We start from the raw sequence: 23,432 nt of genomic DNA, 5'->3' as shown, positions 1-23,432 counted from the left end.
AATTCACACCACACATCTGGCACTACATCTTTGCTTTATGACAGGAGTATTTTTAAGTGATTGCAGAACTATGACCTTGATTTCACAAGTTCATTAAAAACATTCCTGTAATCTATATTAGGCTTCCTCCTGAGCCCAAGGGAAAAAATCCCCTCTCGGTTTAAAATAGTTTGTATTTCTACATCAAAGGCCAACAAAAAATGTCAGCAGCAAAGGAGAATTTTCTTTAATGTTTACTCCTGGTATCAACATTACCAAGCTGCTCCCTCTAACCATGACGCCTATTTGATATTTCTGGAAACACTGTAGAGTTAAAACCTTGCAGAGTGTTTTGAAAATTTACCCCTATGTCTCCTTAAAATGTCTTCAGTCAGTGACTTACATCACACCAAGTGAGCTAACGTGGTCTACCATTACAATTTAAGCACGCACTGGGACTTGAACATAAGCTGCTCCATCATAGCATGTAGTCCCTGTTTCTTATCCTTCACAGCATGACTGAGACTTGAGAATACACTGCTTTTACTGCAAGCTATACAGCAATTCTAGAAAACTCTCACCATGCTGGTAAGTGTAGCTACAATTCAGTGGAAGTTAAAAAGCATGTACAATTAACAAGGACATTCTTAATTGTGAATATCTCAGCTGAAAACCATCAAATACCTTGTGCCCTTCACAAGTCTGTGATATATCACTAACCCTTGCACTGGGCAAGTCATTCAGATCTTATATGTTGTGTTCAATTCACCATTAGAAGCAACAAAGCAATCCAGCTGCTCTGCACTATTTGAAAACACGGTAAGTGAATACATTAGAGAGATACAGAAATTAAGTTGTTGCTATAAATCAGTTAGTTATGAAATTTAATAATCAATTTGTTAGCACCTGATGTAAAACTATGATCTGTCAGCAGCCTCCCAAGCTGGCTGTGTGCAGCAGTAGATATTTCCAAGGGAATTAATTACTGATGATTTGCAAAGGTAAGAATAATATTTTTCAACAAACATAGCCTGTGCACTAGGAGGTTAAACAAACACCACCAAAATGTCAACAAAGTTCTTGGCTTTGGTGTTCTCCCATTTCAAATGTAATGAAATAGTTAACCAGAAATTATGCAAAGGGAATACTTTCAAATCTTCCCATGAAGCAGAATGTCACACCATCTGGGGCACTTCTCAAGTGATTTGAAAAGTTCACACTGTTTGGAATTACACAGAAATTCAACAGAAAAGGCCTCGCCATATCCCCAAAGTCCCATAAGCAACTGTAGACCTATGTCACGGCCAGTAAAGAAGGCAGACAGTTGTGACTTCTCTTCCATAAAGAAGCAAAGTCACAGCCCACCAAACTTTTCCATCCCATAACTCTGAACACCCATGTTGCTTTCTCTCAAAGTTAGAAAATGGTACTTCTTTCTGTGAGGAAATGCCTGTATTCACAAAGGAGATAACCAACACGCAGGCTAGGCTTATGGCTCTCCAGAAAAAGGGTGAGTTAAAAAAACATCTCCAGAAATCCCTCTCCGTTTTACAAGCAGCACTGACGGGAAACCGAGCATCAAGAAAATCACTAGGAGTCAGACAGCAGCAGGAAATCTCAGAACCATGTATAAGCTAACATTGACCCAAAAATATTTACTCGTCCGGTGAAAACAAACAAACAAACAAAAGCACTGCTTAACTCAATGAATTGCTTAATGTCTAACTTCCCTTTTTCTAAAAATATTGACTGAAAACTCAGCAAAAATACCCTCTGTTGCCACCGGTCAGCTGACAGAATTGTGGATCCTTGTCAGACAGGCTTCATTTTAAGGCAAGCCACTAACACAGGACTTAGAGCCCTGATGGATGACCTCCTGCTAGAAGCATGGAAAATTCTCTGAAATTTATCCTACTGGATTTCTTTGCAGGATTTGACATTGTTGATCAGCAAATACTTCTGCCCCACTTCCAAGAGACTAATGGGAGGGGACTGAAACTCTTCTGCTTCTTCCTTCATACCAAATACATGGGAATTATTATGAGCAGATGCCCCTATGTCTTCATAATATATCATCTGCATACTGCCATATAGGTCAACCATCTCTCAATCATTATTCATTACCTCTAGAAAATCTTCAGAATATAATTTCGCAAAAGTTTGGAGAAGGAACAGAGGTCTCAACAGAGTTAGAACTAAACAGAAAACATCCATAGGTCCTGATTTTCCCTTTATTAGCTTTTCTTACACGTACGGGGGGGAAAAAACCCACCAAAAAAATCCCACATCATCTTACACCTCTAGAAATTAATAAGTTATCTTCCTTTGAAGAAAAATTCTGTCATTTTAGCTCTAGGGGTACAGAAGAGTTTGAGAGGCCTACTTTTCTTCTTAATGGGGTGCAGAAGGAATTTCAACTATTTTGAAAATTTTAGTTGAACTTCTAAAGAGAAATTCAGACCCAATATTACATAATGAAACATTTAAACATTTAACATTAACACTTTAAACATTTGTAATGTTGCCCTCAAACTGACCTTAGTAAAACCTGCACTGCCCAAAGCACCAAACCTGCACTGCTCAAAAATGATCCAAGCTGGGATTTCTCCTTCCACTCTAGTATGCGTTCCACAGAGACCACACACAAAATAAGAAAAGCAGGGATGAGGTTTAACATGATCTGTCTCCCACACTTGGCTAATTTATACACTGCAAGTATGGTATGTGATACTAGAAATCTGAGAAATTAGGAACTTTTTATCTACATTTTCTTATTCGGTATCATTACGTCAGTAAATCACTTTCTTTTGATAACAAATTATTGCTTAAAAATGAAGGTCAAGGTTAGTATTTGTACTTGCTTTTTAACTTCGAACTACAAGGCAGGATGGATAAGGAGGAAGAATTATATTTCACAAGCATGTGGTGGGTTTCTTCCTTCCGTTAGGTTCGTACCAGGGACTCTCTCACCTTTTGGGGGCCCATTATCCACAGCTCTGAATTTCCTTTTGCATAGCTATAATCTAACCCTAAATTTCCTCTGACTGACAGCACACAGTATACGCAGGGTATTGATATTAACAACAGGTGTCAGTGCTGCTCTTCCCTCACCAAAATGCTTCTTCAGGACCACATTTCAAACCAAAATCCACCCAAGAAACCACGTTTTCCTTTGTCAAAGTGTTGTGTCTTTGCTAGTTCTGTATCCCTGGGGACTCAAAATACCTCCATACATATGGATTTTGAAAGTCCTGGGGCCAGGCTGGGGTAGAAGAGGGATAGGATAGGGCTCTGCAACTTAATTTCTGTATCCATTCGACCTTCCAGCATTTCCATTCTGCCTCCTCTTCCTTTTCTCAAGCCCTGGCACAGTAAGAGGAGCACTTTGTTCCATTCCTTGCCATGCCTTGCAAAGGTATTTTGTTTTGGTTTGGTTTGTTTCACATCTCCCTGATGCTTAGGAGACAGCAACAACGAAAATATCCAGAATCCGGTAATTTTCACTCAGCCGCTCACCTAAGGACATTTGCTACCTCAAAGTGGACACATACATCTTTTTCAAAATCCCAATAGCAAATCATTATTTACACACATACAGAAGGAGTTACAAATAAGCATAAGCCAGCTGTAAAGGAACATTCATTTTTGCAAATCATGGAATGATTTGTTGTTTCTGCACATACTTCTAAATATACGAATTTCATTTGTACACAGTAAGCACTTGTTAGAAAAAGAAAGCTACAACTCACAAGGAAGGTCAATTACTACTTTTATTACATATTCATGATATTTCCCACTGAAAACAGCTAACTCTTTGGAAAATGTTTTCAGGACCACGGCTGATCATTCAAACAATAAAACACTTCATGCATTTTGAACATTTCACTTGCCAATGACAACTCCTTCCTCTGTTTTGCCTAGAGATATATAGAGCTGTAATAGAGTTCAGAAAGCCCCTAGCAGCTGCGTGCTGCCATTCAGACCTGAAAGATTCCATGTTGTGATAAAAATTAATGTACTTTGACATCCTCTGGGATTTTTGGTGCCCTGGGAACAGCTAATGAAGAAATACAACCTTTTCAGACTACAACACAAATTTTTGGAATCTAAGATTAAGACACATGTGGTATATGCATGGCCTGTCTAATGTCAGCAGTAAGGCTTCCATGCCCAAGTGCCAGAAGACTCTGCCTTCATGTGTTTTAATTATCTCCCATAGAAAGCCTTTAACTAAATAGACTAAATACATTTTAATGTATATGTAATTAAATAGCTACTCTTGCCTTATATTTCAGAATTTTTAGAAGACAACATCAATTAAACACACAGATCTTCTTAAAACCCATTAAGCTATAATGCTGCAAAATCCTTGTTTTATTTGCAACAGAATACATTTTAATCAGGCATATTAAATCATACATATTTTACTTCCTTAGATACTCAAAACAGCCTCCACAGCTGCTGCATCTTGTGGAAATTTTTTAGGAAGACAGGGCCCCAAGACTTTATGAGCCATCTTAGACTCAGCTTAGATTTAGGCATAGACACATGGCTCAAAATGGGAACCAGAACAACCAGTGTGCTAAGCAGAAAGTCACTGGAGGGTTATCAAGGTTTCTTCATTAGGTTACCCTGAAAAGAGTGCAAAGTGTCCAAAGACAAGTGGCAAGTTTGCAGATTTTAGACAGCACAGTTATAGTCATGAAACTATGTAACAAACACCTAACAAAATCTTTCTGTTAGTAATATGTACAAACACTTAATATTTTTTGCAGATGCAGCTATATGTAAAGTTATGGTGAACTGTCATTCCTATCTTTATTTTAATATGGACTTCTACTTTTAAAAAAAAAAAAAATGTTCTCAGGTAGGAGATATTTCCACAATACAGCAGATGAAATGAAAGGTGATCTGGTGAAAACGTCATGATCTCTGCCTCCAGTAAAAGGGGGGAGGGGTTAAGCTTGAGAGATTTTTAATTTAAAAAATACTGGAAACAGGTTTTGGATCCACATGACTTGACACATGCTACCACAATGGGGTAATTGTGTACGAGAGCTTAAAAACAGAAGAAAGAAGAAAAAAAAAATATTTATGCAGAAAGCCAATCCCTAGGCTTTAATAAGGCACAGTACCACCACAAAGAGACAAAAAAAAAAAAAAATTCACCCTAATATTATTATGTATGTTCCAAATGCAGTCAGCCTTTGATCTTATTTAAATTTAAGATACGGGCTGTCTGCAACAGTAACTTCTGAGCTATGCATGTTTCAATACTTAATTCAATGTGGATATTTTTTGATATCTCAAAATGTACAATGTCATCCAGAAGTTTGTGCCTCAGTGGCACTGTCAGAATGCCAACTGTATTCTAAGTTGAGAAGACAAATATAATAGCTCAACTGTTACTAGTTTTAATGCACAAAAAGTATTTCTATAAATGTCAAAGAGTTAACAGATTTGTACAGTGTTAGAAAATATGTTCAAATTTTGAAAGACGATACACAGTGGCAACGATCATCTCTGACAGAGATACATCTATTACAGAATCCTTAAGCATATTGGCATAATGGCATCACTAATAATTCGTTTAAATCATATATTCGTTTTTTCTGGATCTTTTAAGTTATCTATGCAACAACTTGCTAACCAGATCTCATTTTTACACATGTATGAATAGAATTTATCATACAATGTCTATGATTTAATTGTGGTTAAATTGGAATCTAAAAACAACTTAACACGCATGCAATATGTCAGTTATAATGCATGAAAATGCAGAAAAACAGTATTCTGGAGTGAATTTTCAGCAGGCTCTGAAATCTTAATTGCACCCGCAAGGTTTCAGAGTGCTTCTGCTTGCAGCATGAAAAATGAATGTACTCATAGAGTTTGAGGCCTCAGTCAAGGAAGCCAGCTGAAAATCTGGCCCTCTCCATTTTGGGTCTGGTTAGGGAAATAAGAAGAGACTAAAGTTCCAAATGGAGAATCATAATTCATAACTGCTGTCTTTTCCATATTTCTACACACAGCATAAGTGAATAAACTGTTATCATATGCCAATTCTTACCACAAAAAAAAATCCTGTTTTAAAGTATAGGAAAGTAACTGCAGTGAAAAGCTATATATGGAAGTCCTGAACAATTGTGAATTGCTGCTACCAATTCAGAGATTTCAAAGTAGTAGCTGTTGGCAAACACTATTTTATATCTTTGAAGTAATTCAAGATTTTTCAGGATAATTTCTTTTTTTTTCCTCGAACATTGAGAACATTAAATTGATGTCTTACTGTTTGGCTGGAGATAACTTTAATTCAAACCAAGTGGCAGTATGCACCACTCAAAACTAAAGATGCACATAAAATTTCATCTGTAACTTTACTGCTCACTTCTGCCTGCTAACTCTTTTGATCATGGCAGTGTTCTTATGCTGAGGATCAGGCAAATGCCATGATAACATGATTGTAAGTATTGACAACAGGTAGCTATTTTGGAAATTTTAGAACTGAAACTTTAGTGCTGTCCCTCAATTAAAGTATGAGGGTTTTAGTCAAATATGTGATGATTAAACTGGGAAATAAGTACCAAAGTATCACATCCACAAATCCACGCTCCTCACAAGTACCAAATCCTACAGACCCTGAACTATCAAACACTGATGCTGACTAAATTTAAATGCTACGTTGCATACAATCACAGGAGGGCAGTCATTTTGTCTATAAAGTGGATTAATACCAACCATAATTCCTCACATTGTGCCCACTCAATGAAGAGGAGATTCAATTCAGTGTTTTTTAGTTCCAAAAGCCTAATATGAAAGATTGGTTGGTCTGCCTCTTCCAACTGCACAAAAATCAGCTAATGCCAAATCCATCTTAGCCCAGAACTTTATTATAAACAGATCATGTATTTGATTTTCCATAACAGAGACATTCAATCAACTGCCTGAGCGGGAAACTAGCAGAGGGGAAAGACTAGATACAGATAAAAAAAGTAACTTGAACAAATCTAGCCATTTAGGTGCACTGAGACCTCTTTTCCTCCTCTCATCCTAATCCTAGCACCATCTTCACATGGAAGCAAGGTGGAGGTCATTCACCCCTGGTGGAAATATCCCGTGGGGAATGTATCTCCAGACAAGAAGCCAGGAATACTAAAAGATAGCCAGAAATCACAGAAATAACCACACTGCATTTCAAACTACAAGAGAGCCTAAATTAGTTGGCATTACTGTAACATAATGAACTGGCTTTCTCTAAAGAATTTGCTCTGTAAATCCTTCAGCCCTATCTTTTACCTAGTTAGACTTCCATTTTATATATTAGTCACATTGTGTTCAGGTTGTGCTACAATTAAGTAAGTGGGAGATCAAATATTAAACAGCAATATTGTTTTATTCTGTCTTCTCCCAAAGACGACTTTGGGAGATCCAACTAAGTTATTGCGTTTAGCTTATTCTGCCCACAGAATCTTTGTAACTGTGAGAGCAAGAAAAACTGGGGAGGTCTGTTCTGCTCATAAGGAAAATTTATATTCTGTTGCAATCATAGAACTGCAGGATCTAAAATAATCTGTGAAACCCTTCTTCCCCCAAAGCTTTATTTCAAACTGCATGGATGAAAAAAAGTCTCAGAAAGAGAAACAGCTGTATCAATTCAAGAGTACAGATCATGCAAACAAAAAAATTATTTTTTTTTTCCAGGAGGATGAAGGATTTTCTAGAATATATTTATACCAACACAGCATATTTTACCAGTGTTTTTATACTCTGAGCCCAAATTTTATCTGTGGACAAGGCTGCAACACCTAACAAATCCAAACAGGAATAAAAGACTCTATCAAATCTCTTAGAAGCATGATAACTTGAAGATGAATCATCTGATTTTTACTTTCAAACAAGGAAGCCTTCTTCGCTCTTAAGTACAACTCCAATTTATATTAAATGTTTCTTTCCAGAGTAACTCTTTCCTCCCATTTATTATTTATGTTTTTCTCAATGCTCCCCCTGTTGCATCATTTGTTTTCTGTATGCAACCAGCCCCTCTTAAATTCCTGCTGAGCAGAGGATGAAATTTCTTCATTCTTCACGTAGTTTCCAGAATCTCTCAGATTCTCAAGCACATTTAAGAAGGCTTTTTTTTTTTTTTTTTTCTCTATAAGTTATTTGATTAAGGCAGGAGATTTACAATCTCAGCAGTTTTTCGTCTGTTCCCTGCAATCCCACCACCACCACCTTCCCCAGTTGCAATAGGTTTTGATGTTGTAACTCAATGAAATTTAGGGATCCTTTTTCTGGAGTAGTTCCATCTTAGTCCTAGAGCCACAAAGTGTCCCAGAAAAGCAGAATTTCAAAAGACAAGCAAATCTATTCTCTGTTTTATAAATTTTCAGATATTAGGTCAGGTGTCACCAAGACCAACAGATTCTGTAGAACACCAAAGTGTCCCAGAAAGCAATAGTGGACTGGAGAAATTAAACAGACAATAAAACTATCTGCACCCAGAAGTTTAAGATATTCACCACTGAACACTAAAGACCTCTTCACAGAACGTGTTGTGAGAAATAAAAATACAGATCTTTATTAAAATGTGTGCATTCATATAAAATTTCTCCTTCACACTTTAAAATTATTGTAGCTTTCTCCCAGAAGCCAATATCTATACAACTCAGAACTCAAATGATAGTTTTGTTTAGAAAAAAACCCAAACACTTTATTTGCTTTTCCTACTACTTTACTGTTAGGGAATTTGTAAGAGATTTTGTAAGAAAGAAAACTCTATACTTACAATGAATTTTCTGTGCTCTAGGATTAATAGCTACCTCATGGGAACTGGGGAGAGCGTATCATAGTATGCCTTCTCCTACAGGTGCATGAAATCAGAGATATGAAAGCTTTTTAAGAAAGTTAGGCTACCAGCTGACAGACTTGCCAAAGCGTAAAGAACAGGACTCCGTCTGTCACTGAAGCCTGTAAGATTTCTTTCAATTGCTCACAAAGCTACTAATGCAACGGAATCACTGGTCTGACAAAAGCCTCTGGACACTACGGCAAAACAAATAAACGAAGAGACAAAGGTAGTTAGTGTACATTAGGGCTGGAAAAGACATAGGGCTAGCATTGTAGTAATAAGATGCTACTGCCATATAATTGCTTTTCTGACCATATCCAGACATAGTTAAATCACAAAAAATCAGAGCCAGAAAGACCTAGTAGGTCTTCCAGTCCATTCTCCTGCCAGTGCAGATGATTGTAAGGTAACTCTTCTGTATCTGTATCAGATAAAAGATCTACTGCTACAGGCAGTGTGTGGGGTCTGGTTTCCATCCAGCCTCAGACTTTAAACAAAATATAACTGGAAATTCATTTTGGTCAAAACCCTACAAGCCTCACAACAGATACAGACCTTAGACTTTCCTGTAATGCTTGGAGTAGTCCTGCCAGACACACACACACATCTGAGCACATTCGAGACAGAAATATCTGAAGGCAAGGCAGAGGCTATAAATGCTGTCTATTACTAAAATTTTTCCAAATAAAATGAGAGTGATACATTAGTAAAACCTGTCCATCACTGACAGTATAGCTTAACAGACCTACACTGGAAAAACAATGTATGCCACCAAAAGTAAAACACGTTTTACTGATTCTATATCTTTACTGATTCTACATCTTCTCATTTTCTAAGTTCTCTGGCAAAAATTGATTTAAGTGTGTTCACTTCTAAGGATTTATAAACATGCATACCAAATGGACTAGCTAGGATGACCATGATATGATCTGCAACACACAAATCAAGTTAAGAGCTGCATTTGGAAGAAGGGTGGTTTTAACTTTTCACTGTATCATATAATTTTTAAAGAAATGTAGCATATTAAAAGCATGAAGAAGCTAAATTAAAACACTTACCATTCTTATATTATGAAATGGAGTTAGTATTAAAGCAGCAATACTGCAAGGATTTGTCTTTCTATTTCAAGAAAGTTTTAATATATGAAGATGATATATGATAAGAAAATATTGTTACCAAGGATTTTGGCAGTAAAGGAACTTGTGTTAGAAGACAGTTTTGACAATTCTTTGAATCTAAAAGACCTATAAGTACTAAAATGTCATCTGTCTATCCATGTGAGATTTAGCTTTGGCAGTATTTCAAAAGTGAAAAAACATTCTTTTTTATGTATTTTCCCTATGACAATATATTTTCAAAGCTGTCTAAGAGGCCATATTCTCTTGAGAAGTACAGTAAGATGTATATGCGTTACAGAAATATTTGCAGAGAAAAGCTAAGTTTGAATAGTCACAACAATCAATGGGTCAAACTGTGGATAAAAGCACAAAGTGTGGAATTTATTGTCAAGAGTTCACACTTAAAGATTTCAAATCATTTCTTCAATTTAGAGATTCATTGTTCTGTTCAAGCTAAATTAAACAAACCATTTGGACGCTAACCTGATTATCTCCATATAAATTGGTCTATTGTGAAGTGATGTCATTATCACCCCCTCTCCCCCTTTTTCTTTTTCCTTTTTTTTTTTTTTTTTTTTTTAATTATGGACTATTCCAGATACAGGTCTGGAAAATGGAGCTGTCTGGCTCACTGGGCTATTTTTTTTAAATGCTTTAAAAATAAAAAGAGAGAGAGAGAAGGTTAGAAAAGAAAGCAAGACAAGGAGTGCACTAATTGCTCATCCCTGACCTCTTCCAAACCACTGCAAAACTGACAGAAGTTGCCTGAGCTGGTTTTTATGCAGTTCAGCTTTGGCCTTTTTCAACACCCACAGGGGTATCAATGCCCCCTTTCAAGCTGGGGCTACACATGGAATAATGAGAGATCTGTAATTATTTTTTTTTAAGATGAAAACAAATGATCTTTAATATTATGTTAAAAAAAAAATCCTGGAAAAAGATTATTCACTAACTGTAGTTGCTGATCAGTCCAACTATGGTGAATTCTGCCAACTGTGCTCAGCTGATAAAGACATTAAAATAACAAGAAATTATTACATGCAATTTTCTGAGTACTTACACATTCTTGGATTTGAATTCTTCAGCAAAGTGCTGCACACTCTGAAGAGAAGCAAGGTCTAAGGTCATTGCTTCTACCTTGGCTTTATGCTGGAACAAGAGAAAATAAAAAAAAAAAAAGATAAATAACAGCAAGTTTAGTTCACAGTATCATGTTGCAGTAAATGTGTTATGAAACTTGTCCGATTCCCTGGTTTAACGTTATAACCCCAAAGTGAATACAAATCATCAAAAAGAATGGAGGCGCACTACATTTAGTGCCAAAAGTAGCCTTGCAGTTGTGTGGTTCTGCTAAAAACATACACTATGTAACACACAGCTTCATAAAATACACTGCATTGACACAAAGTAGTGTTAAGGTTAATATGGTATCTTTTTTCTTCCATTTAGCTGGTGAAACTTATGTAATTCATGAAATAAAAAGTAGAGTAAACATTATTCTTAATGCATGGTATTTTTTACATACCATACCAATAGAAAAATACTCACTAAATACTCGATAAAAACCAGCCAAATTCAAACTTGCACATATTAATCCAAAACAATCTATTGCTCATAGCAGGTGATATAAAAGACAGAATAAAATGAGTATAGAAAACAACAGCCTACACAGTTTTTCATACAATAAGAGTTTACCAGTGCATAATATTTTCTAAAGAAATTGCATATGTACTTAAACCCAACTTTTCACCTAGAAGAGGATGTGCAATCCCACAAAATGACAGGCTAATGTGAAGGTGCTAACCTTAAGCCCCACCAAAACAACTCACGATACTCAAAACACAAAACAATATTTTCAGCTTTAAGATCCCTGTTCGCAGACCTTTTCAAATGCTTACACTCCAAATTTCAGAACAAAATGAACCAAAAGTCCATTTTCATTGCAACCACTGAAGTGAAAGCCCTCACAGAATCAAGTGGACCATGGCTCCTTCAAGCCGCAGTTCTGAACTAGCTTTCATTTGAGGGCAGCTGTGTCTGCACCACCAAGATCCAACAGTTGTCTTTGGTTCTTCCCCAAACGCTACACTGTAAGACATCTGTGATCCTCTGCAAAATACCAACCATCCTGACATATGAGTCACGTAGATCCCCTAAGGAATTATCAGCATGTGCATTTGTGCTCACCCTCACTTTTAGAGTCACTGCTGCCCAACACCACATAAACCCTCTGGCACATAAAAGAAAGCTGGCAAAAGCCCTGTACTCTCCCCAAACCTAAAGATGTCAACTTTTAGTCCACTCTGCTTAACTTATTCAGGAAAAAAGAAATTAGAGGGACATTTCGTGTAATTCCAACATGCCACCTGCACCTGTGTACAATGGTCGTGCTTCAGACTGGACATCAGCACTGCTAAAAGAAAAGAAAAAGATGGAGCAGATAGAGTGGTACTATGCAATCAAAGGCAGCATTGGAGTGGAGAGGCAATAGGAGCTGTGTTAGCACCATGGTGCACCAGGGGAGCTAGTGTGCGTACAAGGTTATACAATGAGCATTTCTGGAGGAACAAAAAGGAAGCAGCACGCGTGCCAGCGCAGAAGGAAGCCAAGAAGAGTGCTCCCATTGTCTCCCAAGTTCAAGCAATTCATCTGGTCTCCGTGTTTCATTACATCTGGTAGTTTTCTCCGTACATCTGTTTTCTATTTTGCTAGTACCCATTCTGCCTGCTACAATTACCTTACAGGTTGGGTTTAAACAGAATGTCACTCAAATTCTTTTTGTTCCACTCCAGCCAGACTGATCACGACAGCAAAATAAATACAACTAAAATTTCGACAGGTTCAGTTCCCATCAGGAAGTATCAATTGATGGAGTCTGAAAATGCTAAACCCAACTTTGCTACAAAGAGTTTTTTTACCCTCACAAGATGCACATCATTCTGGAATTCATTTTGCCCCACTGGGTAAATATTTTCTTCTGTTTGATGGTCAGAGACTTGAGAAAGACGATGCTGCCTTGCATTATGCAATAGAGCTCCGTAACAACTTCTCTTCAACTTTGCAGTTCAAAGCTGTTTACTTAATAGAGAAGTAGTGTGTTTAGTTGGGTTTATTTTGCTTCTGCTTTCCTCAGTTGAAACATTCTCCTGTCTCTCCCAAGGGCAAAAGGACAAGAATGCTACAGAGACAAGGACATAAGGGGGGTCAAAAAAATAATAATCAAGTAGTTCAACAGACTATACCACAAGCTGTTAGTTACTGTCCTCTTGGGGACACAGATTCAAGGCCACATGATATTACTCAGGTAATGCTTTTCCCCTTGGTGCCACGTTAGGCTTCTGCTACTAATTCCAAGAACAGAGGAGAGGTGTCCATATATTTAGAGTCCAAAAGAAAAAAACAAAAAGTACGATGCCTCCAAATACTTTCAGAAATAGAAATTAAACAGACTAAGGTTGGCCTAGATTTGTGGATTAATATATTGAAAATGTAAAATTTGGAAATTTAAAAATCATAAATTATTGAAAGTGATAAATGGTTGACTGTTAGATAGCAAATGCAAACTATAATTATGTTTTTTCTGTACTAGTTCCATCAGTGAAATGAGACCACCTTTCAATTCAGACTCCATTTTCTTCAGCCAGTAAGATAATTCTTTTCAAACAATTTAACACTACTTTACTTTTTTTTCTTTTAGCTTTGATACACACACAGTTACAGAAAAAGACAAAGAAAACATTTGTTAAGAAATTCAAGAAACTGTATCTAAACGGACCTGAAAAAGGAAAAATGGAGAAGGAAAAAAAAGATGGTTTTAGTATTTTTTCCATTGAATAGGTCAGCAAAGACAAACGGCAAAATAAAATTTTTTTCAACTTTCTCCCTGCTTTTGCTTTTTAAAAACCTGATGGTAACAGTCCTTCCTTCATGTATACATGAGGTACATGCTGAGCACAGAGACATCCGTTTGCTCTGTTTTCCTCACAGGAGAACCGGGAGCATGTGACATCCAAAGCCCTCAGATCAGAACTTGCCACCTCAGCTTCTGAAGGCATGCAAAAAGCCAAGTGTCAGTATTTTCTCCAGACAGGGGCAGGAATCAGTTTACATACCGTGAGCTTAGGCAAGTTCCCCAACTTTTCTGTTTCAGATTCTCCCTTGCCAACTGAGATTCAAGCACCTCTCACTCCACCGAAGTATTTTGTAGATCATCAATTCCTACTATAGCTTGAGAGCATGAAATGCTAAGCCTTTAGTATCAACTCATTTTCATTCCAAGTTTTCCCATGCTTACTTCTATGTTACAATTTCTTTTAAAAAAGCTATGCATAAGAAAATATACTTGCACAGTATGCTCTTCATAATGTAAGAATATCTTCTATCAAATAGGAGACAAATAGGTTTTTTGTTTGTTTTCTTACAGTAGCTCAGTATTACCTTTGTTATAATGTTTTCCCTCTTTCCCTATAAGCCTAGGTAGCACATATTGTGGTATTTACAGAAAAAGAAAACATGTTTTTTTAATAAAAAAATAAAACTTAAAAACATTTTCGCTAAAAGGCATCGTAACTGTAATTGTAATCCACAGTCAGAACTGATTGTTAATGGTATGCTGCAAATCCTGATCTAATGTGTCATAATTGTATTATGCTGATGTCTCTCACCATTTCACTTCACATATTTTCAGTACTGAATTATGCCTCATTTTATGTTGTGAAATCTTAAATGGGACTTGTCACTTTCCCAAATACAGAAGACAGTCTTAAAACTGACATCGTAAAATCAACACAGGCAGAAAACTCCAGAATTTTTAAAATGAAATCAACAAAAGACATTAATGCTCCCTCTACTACTTTATTTTCAATTACATCATTCAAGGGGAAACTAAATAGCAGAATGAGTGTAGAAAAATTTAAAGAGCTCACTTCTAAATCACAGGATCATTGCTACGTGGCGCTGTTGAGAGCCTGTGCAAAACAAGCTGGTGCCCTCACTGCAGATCCCCAGGACAAATGTCCCAACTGTGTCCAAAACCACTTTCACAACGAGACTCAGACCACCTTCGCGAACTGCCCAAAAGGAGAACAGACACAAGAGGCGAACACGCTTCTGCTGTCTACTGAAACTTGTGAAAACAAGGTCAGCCAGAACCAACCGAAAGAGTGCTTTTGGGATGGCGAGTATTTGCATTTCCTGAAGCCCAAAGGGCAGTTCAAGGCTAACCACGTCTAGGCACCAACATCCTGTCTTTGAAGAAACAGCTGAAGGTGGATCATTCTAGGGTTCCTAACAAGTCCTCTTTTAAACACAATAACATATTGAAAAGTGCAAAGAAAAAATTTTATCTTGTATTTGACAATTTTATGCCCACTTCTAAAAGCGTTTTATCAATATCTCCAGGTAAGTTTCATTACTCTAAGTAGCACCAGAAAACAGTTTGTTTAGTTTTGTGTGTAAGCTGCTCCCTATTGGGGCAAAAATATTAAAAATGCTTAAGTGCAATTGGTTATATTTTGCACTCATGCTAGAAAAATGCGTATTGAGCCAGAAACTAACAAGAAAGTGAAAACAGCCAGAAAGCAAGCAATTTCACTATATGCAATGTATTCACTTTACAGCTTAAAAACTGTTTAAAAATGAACACTGCATGGTAGAGTAGTTTGCAGTAAACATGATTGTGCATTTGTGTCTTGGTATTGAAGAAGGAGCCTTTTTTCATAGTGAATTTTTCATTCAAATCTAAGTGATGATTTACGTTAAATATAGGTAAAGCATAGCTACATTTTCCTGAAGGATTGCAAGGAAGCGAAGAGCAGTACAATAAGTTGAAGCATAAAAGCTTTCTCTGTCATAATATTTATTATAATGGCATATAAAATAGCTGAAATAAATAATAGATGACTAAAAGTAAATTCATATGATAAAGAATCTTTCAGCAGACACCATTACTTCTGACTGCTCCAGTTTCATACAGAGTTGAAGAGTCTTAATAAATATGCTGTAGCCCCTGTATCTTATGTAAGTACAAGTCATTTTCTAAGGGCCTACTTAAAATGTAACATAGTGGACGCTAGATAATTTATTGTATAATTTTACTCTCAAAAAATATCATGTATATATCTTCGATATTTAAAAGCCCTTAACTCAAAACTGAATACATAGCACAACAACAAAAATATCTGACTTTGAGGGACTGAAAATACAATAAATCGGTAAAAAGCAGTTTAATTTGATAAAGAAAAATCTTCATGACAACATCTTGGAATGCAAATAGTTCTTATATGCAGTGTGAGAAACAGAAAAACTTCAGGAAAAAAAGAATTTGACATCAAAGCTGATGAAAAGTCTGTGGAATTATCTTAAAATAGGTAAAGTAAACAAATAACCAAAACTCAGCATATGACAAGTAATGCCCAAATAAACCCGTATTTCCGTGTGGAGGACAAAGCAGAGGATGTTTTAGAAGCACGTCTGACAATTTGACACATAGCTTATGACAGCCAATAGCCAGTGCCATGCACTATTTATGGAGGTACATAATAGGGAAAAAGGCTTTCACTCAGGATTAGGACTGTAAATATTATTGTCCCTAATGTAGTCAACATTTGGTACTTCATGCAAAACTGTATTTATGTAATGCCAGCTTCATCTTCTTGTGTGTTTTGAATGCTGTGCAGCTACTTCTCGTGGAACTGATTGGGACAGATGAATCATAGCGCTTTAAGAGTAACCCAAGATACATGCTAGATGCTTTAATAATATGTTCTTCCGCTACATTTGATATACCTTAATAAAGTTCATTAGAAGACATCATGCTGGAACAATTTTACACTCATTTTTCTAGTCGTGTCCCTCCTCCCCCCCCCCCCCCCCCCATATCAGCAATTTCTATACAGTACTTTCAAATTTTCACTAACTTTATGCAAGAGAAGATGGTACATGAAACAAACCAATTTCCTAAATATTAATTATTTTATTAACCCACATATGTGATGTACAAGGAGATAGCTGGGAGTGATTGTGATTCTTCATGAAAATCAGAGATGAAAAGGTTTTCCTTTCTTTCATTAGAAAGAAAATTTATTTAGTAATACTTGGGTTTACTATTTCCCAACATATTCGTTTTACCTGTATTTTGGTTGTAATTTACTGGTGTAAATTTTTCCACTCTTAATCTTGCTCAATCCTGTCAAACGTTTTCATGCTGTGTGTGAGCTCTCCCCAAACCTGATTTGGCAAAGCCTGGTTCTTCCTGCTTAAGTAACTAGATCTTCACGTTCTTCACAAAACCAGAATTCCTGCAGGGGCTGCTGTCATCCAAGTCAAGTGAATAGCACATGTATAAAGACCTCATGGGTCAGTATGAGCCTGCAAATTGCTAGGATTACTGACCATCCTTGGACCTACATTTTATTATGAAGAATGAATTATGATTATTATTATTATTATTCTTTTCCTTGTCTCTGTCCCTCCTCCAGAACACTTATGGATGTTTGGCAGAGAACAGTGTTTATCTTTTTGGCATCCTCTACAACTCAGAGTGGGAAGAGGCCTCTTCAGAAAAACCTGAAGCCCTCAAGCTGTAGTAGGATTGTACTGCAAATGAATGTCTTAAAGTTGCAATGGCAGTTCCCCACACATGATAGTCTAAAACAAACACCTGAACTGGAGATTTAACTGTTGAGTTCAACTGGGTTATAAAAGCCACAGAGAAGCCTGGAACCTTTAGCTAGAGGGTAAATATAAAAGCAACAAATGAGCCATTAAAATTCTGAAGACATGGAAGAGTGATAAAGATGACCTGATATGAAGGAGCTCAGTTTCTGAGGATGCCATACACCGACTCGGCATTTGGTCCTCACATTTAAACAAAACACTATTCACAGCAATATTTTTCCTTTTTCCAAACACTTAATTTACCTATAATTTAAAATCTATGTCACAAATACAACAATGTGACTATAGTCTATAGGTATAGTTTGTATATTTAAGTTGGACATGAAAGGGCTTCCTTGGTCATGCAGGAGTCATTTTAAATTCCCCCAAAATTTTAAAACTATATCTCTCTCTATTAGTAAACGTTGACATGTAAACAGAAATGCAAAATACACTTATTCATTTCTTTGTGGTTGCTGAATTTTTCAGATTCCAGTATCTTTTTTTTTACATATCTTCTGCAATAAATATCACCACAATACGCAATAATGTTATTTCACAATCTTTACATTAGTTAACTCTTAGATCAATATCTCTGTCAATTTGGCCTTCTATATCTTCTGAAGATAATTATAAAATAAAAAAGGAAAAACAACTGCATTTCTTTCTGAAATTAATATCTTCAGAGAAGTAAACTATGTCACAGAAACCCTAAATCATCCTTAAAAAAGGAGGAAGAGAAGTCAGTCTCCTAAGGACATTTTTAAAATTATGTATTCCTTAACCAGAGAGAACAAAAACACACACACAAAAATCACTAGGCTGTAATTTCAGAATACTCCAATTTGTAGGCTCCAAATGTCCCTCATTTTTCCTGGATACTCATGGTTCCGTCGCAGGCAGTATACATCTGCTTCAATTAGAAGAAATTACATGCATTTTAAAAAAAAATTCTACCATAGGTTTTGGCAATAGGAATTTGTTTCGCTCTTAATGTACATGAACTGTGGGTATTTACATGGGAGCCTACTTTTAGCTGGATTTTTTTCTTCCCCTGGATATAGATCATTTCTTTCCCTCTCTAAACGCCTATTGCTGTAAAGCTCATTTGAATTTATCTCAGGGAATCTCAAATAATCTTGGCAATATATTACATATATATGGTTTACACTTCTAATAAACATATCTTCTTGTTTACAGAATAATCGAGGGAGCCTGGGAACATGTAACAGAATCCCAACTGCGGAGAGCCTCCTATTCAGATGCTTTCAATTCTTTTCATTCTGCAAGATTTGAAGTGATAGCAGAATACATTTTCAAAAACAGCAACAAGGCAAACAGCATTGGGATAATTTAGAAGCTACAGACTTTGTTTCCTTTTAAAAACTTGCTCAATTTGAAGTTTTTAAAATTAAATAAACCCGGTTTATGGGTTGCTGAGAAATATGCAATATAGGTGGCAAACGGTAATGGATTTGTTGGAAATGGCAGAAAAAATAGTATTTCTAAACAGATTAAACCAGTAACATCTCTATTGCAATACCGTATTATTGTCGTTAATTACCCATAAAATTAAAGATGTGTTATCTTATATGTACAGCTATACATACACTGATTTATATAAAACTTACAGCAGGATTTCACATACAGGTTTTACACACAGAGGAAAGTTAGCATCCCTACTACAGATGACAAACAAGACGAGAAAAGCATGATGGTCAAAAGGGCAACAATGTTTAAGTAAATACAAAATGAACCCTTTTTCCCTGTTCTCTCATGATCCATAATCATAAGCTATGTTGTTGCCTGAAAGTGCAGACATGCACTGTGCAGTGCATTAATCCTTCAAACACTAACAGATGCTGGCAGGGATTTAGGCTGGAATGTATTTACAAAGTGACAAATTATGTTCCGTATTATACAGAGAGAGAAAGAGCACCCACAAATAGGCTGATAAATGTCAGCTGCAGTCACGACAAACGGTTTATTTTTATTATACTGTAACCACAAATGTTTTTTGCAGGGAGGCCCAAAGATTTATTTGTTGCAGGAAAAAACAAGATTATATATGACACAAAGTAATAACTGTGAGATCACTGATGTTCTGGGCAGCTTGCCCTCCTGGAAGCTATGTTCAGATTGAAAAATGTTGCTTAAAAATGGTATGTTATATGACACAAAATAAATAGTTCATAATTCTGTATTGAAATAACAATAACTAATAATTAAAGACAGTCTTATGCAAGTTAAAAGGAAAGCCTATTATTTCCTTTAGCGGAATGTTGAAAATGAAGTAACAATATTAAAATAAATCTCATGAAATTGTTTTAGATTAAAAACAAAGTGCTATAATTGCTAGATGGAAGCAACATATTTTAAATGCGGTCATAGCACTGTATGAACATTTAGTGTAGCACAATTAATTGGCAGAATAGTGACGTCTGCAGGTTTGAAAATGCATTGCAGCTATTTTGAAGTACGTCAAAGCTTGCCAACGGATTTAAGACATAGTTCTTTCCCCCCACTCTTAATACTAGAATACAAATATGGACATGGTTAAAACTCATCACTGCTTTAATCATGAATAATTTCAGGATGCTTCAACATAAGTAGAAATCAATACATGAGACAAACGAAAGAACTGAATAATCAGCTATTTAAGACATTTTAATTGGCAGTTCACGGTTACAATCTCCTAGTTTTAAATAATATAAGGCAGATATCTTCCAGAACAGTATCCTCAAAAAAATAAACACACATACAAATTCTTTTGTTTCCACAACTATTCACATCCCCTAGCTAAGAGATACATTGAAAATGGTCACATTGTTATGTATGCAATTTTACAAAGTGAAATAAAAGGACCAAATCACATTAGTAAAGATTTCTTGTACAAATAAGGGTTGGCAGGATCAGGTTCTTAATATACACTCAATATACACAATATAGACTTGAAGAAAAATATTAAGTCTCTCTGCATGCACAAGAAAATATCAGGCATATTTGAGCAGTACTAGAATATGGAAACCCGACATTATGTCACCTGTTTTGCGATCACAAAAGGAAGAAGTTTTTCTGTACTTTCTTTCTCAAGAAATAAAGATTGTGTGACAAAGAAAATACAAACAAAATAAACCGAAGTCGGGAATTAAATGTCTGTGAAAACATGGTCCATCTCAGGAATCGTTTTGTTCTACTTGTAGTCAGCAATATAGATATAAAACCAAATACATCATTAAAAAAATAACGTAATTCCAGGGCTGTCTAAAAATCTGAGATCAAAGTCTAGACCGCGTATTTTACAGCTGCATAACGCTGATGGCATTCGGACACAGGCGGGAGGGGTCACGAGGCCATGTCCCATTGTTCTAATAAGTAAGAAGGTTTAAAATGGCTTTAGTGTAAATGTGAGTTAAGTTCAAAATCAAGACTCTCATTTTTAAGCACCATCAACATGAAAAGCTCTGAAATTTTCATTTACTAAATATACATGAATTTTCTGATAAAATTTTGATCTCCAGATAACAAAAGTACTCCTGAAAATGAATGTCTCATGCAGCTATACAGTGGGGGAGTTGACAGTCACCTATCATTATACTTACTAGAATACTTATTTCCTAAATACAGGTTGTCAATGAACAATATAGACGAGGATGGAGAATATGCCTTAAAAATGATATTCTTACAAGAATTTGTACATGCAAAACAAGGAAGTGCTGTCATTACAGCAAGAAAAGCAGCAAGAAAAGCATAATAACAACCTACTCTTAACTTTAAGTATCTGCCTGGAGAATAGGTGCATAAGATTTATATAAATGCTTTATAGATAAGAGGGAGGGGGAAGCAAGGAAGAAAAAAAACCCACCGACCGCTGCATTTCCCCTTCATAAAAGAAGCAAAACTCAACAGAAAGAACTGAACATGAAGAGAAGCAGCATGCCAAGTTTGTGAGTAATACTCTCTCTACTGGGCAGAAAGACTTTTAGATGCCTTCTGCAGTTCTGCAACCATAAGTGTTAATGCCACATTTTAATGTAGTCATTCAAATATTAAATTGTTTTTAATTTAACAGATACTGTTACATAGCTAAATAACTGGCACATATTCTACCTTAAAATTTTGCTTTTTAAGCAAGTAGCATAGGCTTTTCCCAAATTTTAAGGTAAATACTGGCTGTACCTACCTGAACACCTGAAAAAATAGCAGCTACTGTGTATCTTACCCATATGCCACATGCAAAAATGTAAAACATATTAAAAAAATTCAAAAAGAAAATTTCCAAGCAGATGTTTATAAACAGAAGGTAACGGATAAAAACCCAAACACAATGCTGCATTATGTTACATGATTCACTGATGAACCCATTGGAACTACAGCAAAAAGCCCTTCTGGAAAACTTCCAGAAATTAAAAGGTGCAAACAAGCTGCCTAATACCCTTGCGTAGACTGAATTCTTATGAAGAAAATAAAGTTTATTGTCTGGAAACAGAGAAAGCATGAGGAAAGCACTAAAGCAATGGAGGTGAACAATTAGACAGATGTTCACTTAAGGAAATAAAGAGAACAGAAGAAGCCATCACTGAGGAATTTTACGAGAATCCTGACAACTCTGCACCTCATCAAGGGCACTGCTAAAGTTAAAGCCACTGAAGCCATTTCTGCTCAACTTCGGTATAACTGCTGACCTTGCAGAAGTCTGCATTTAGCCAATGTGGCTTAGGAAAATAGCATTATATTTTTCATTTTATTATTTTTTTCCCAAACTCCATCCATGTACTGTACTGCATATTTCAAGAAAATTAACCTTATTTTCTTGTATAATATTACATATACTCAGAATTTTTTTCCTAACTATGCTCGGGTATCAGGAAAACCTATATTTAAAAAGCTTTTGTTATTTAAGTAAAATTAAATACTGTCAATTACATCTGATCTTCATAAAAGTGTATACGTGAATAGCTGGAATGGCTTTTGCATAATATGATTATATATGTTTCTAAAGTAGTCAGGAGTTTGCATAAGATGCAGTATGGCAATCTGGACATGTTTTAGAACATACAACTTTTGGCATTTAACTACTGAATGAATAATGGAGAAAAAGCATATTTTGTTGATAAACTGTCTTGTAGAGAAGAAAAATATGGACATGCATGCCAGCAAAAGCAGAAGGAATTAACAATAAGAGGTAAGATTTTTTGGCAAGTACAAAAGTCTTACTTTTCTGTGCTCACGCAGGCTGAGGTACAAATGTAATTTGTTCCATAAACATAAGTCTATTGTTTAAAATATAATTTCAAAACTCTGTTTGGTTTATGATACTTCCCTTGCAGCTTTTCAGTACAAAACATCCTCCAAATCTCAAGTGCATTACTGATTTCTCCTTTTCTTTTATCTACTCATGTATTTTCAAAAATGACTCTCAAAGTAATCCAAAACTGTAGCTCAGTATCACTAGCACAACTTTCATCACTTTCTTGTGTGCAGTGGGTGACTTCCCACAACAGTCATCCGTCGTTTCTGAACTGTAAATATAAACATGATACACGTCACCTTAGTCACACAGGACAGGGTACACAAATAGCAAAACTGAACTCTCCAGTTATCCAATTGCCAAAGAGTTTCCACCAGCGCTGGAAAATGGACAAGACAAAGTTGTTCTGTAATATGATTAGCATAAACGATTTGGGTATCAGGTTGTAGAGATAGGGAGGAAGTACTAATTAAAAGCTATGTCCTTATCTAAATATTACTTGTACACAAAGGGAAAAAACAAACAAACTATGAAGTAGATTTTTATAAAATAGGCCTGGTCTTTAACAGCACCAGCCTGC

General features: G+C 36.0%; 1 protein-coding gene across 2 annotated transcripts in view; it reads right to left on the bottom strand.

Moving 5' to 3' along the window:
* WWOX (WW domain containing oxidoreductase) overlaps positions 1-23,432 on the bottom strand; it is a gene marked incomplete at its 3' end in the record, with an annotated part of 535,942 nt that overhangs the window by 410,275 nt on the left and 102,235 nt on the right. For both annotated transcript variants that reach the window (XM_082319966.1, XM_082319965.1), the window contains exon 6: positions 11,006-11,094. In XM_082319966.1, the coding sequence (XP_082176092.1) occupies positions 11,006-11,094 (89 nt within the window). The remainder of the gene's footprint in view (positions 1-11,005; positions 11,095-23,432) is intronic.

The sequence above is a fragment of the Platalea leucorodia genome, assembly GCF_965183815.1.
Source record: "Platalea leucorodia genome assembly, chromosome: 8".
NCBI lineage: Eukaryota > Metazoa > Chordata > Aves > Pelecaniformes > Threskiornithidae > Platalea > Platalea leucorodia.
This window is presented reverse-complemented; position numbering and strand designations above follow the sequence as displayed.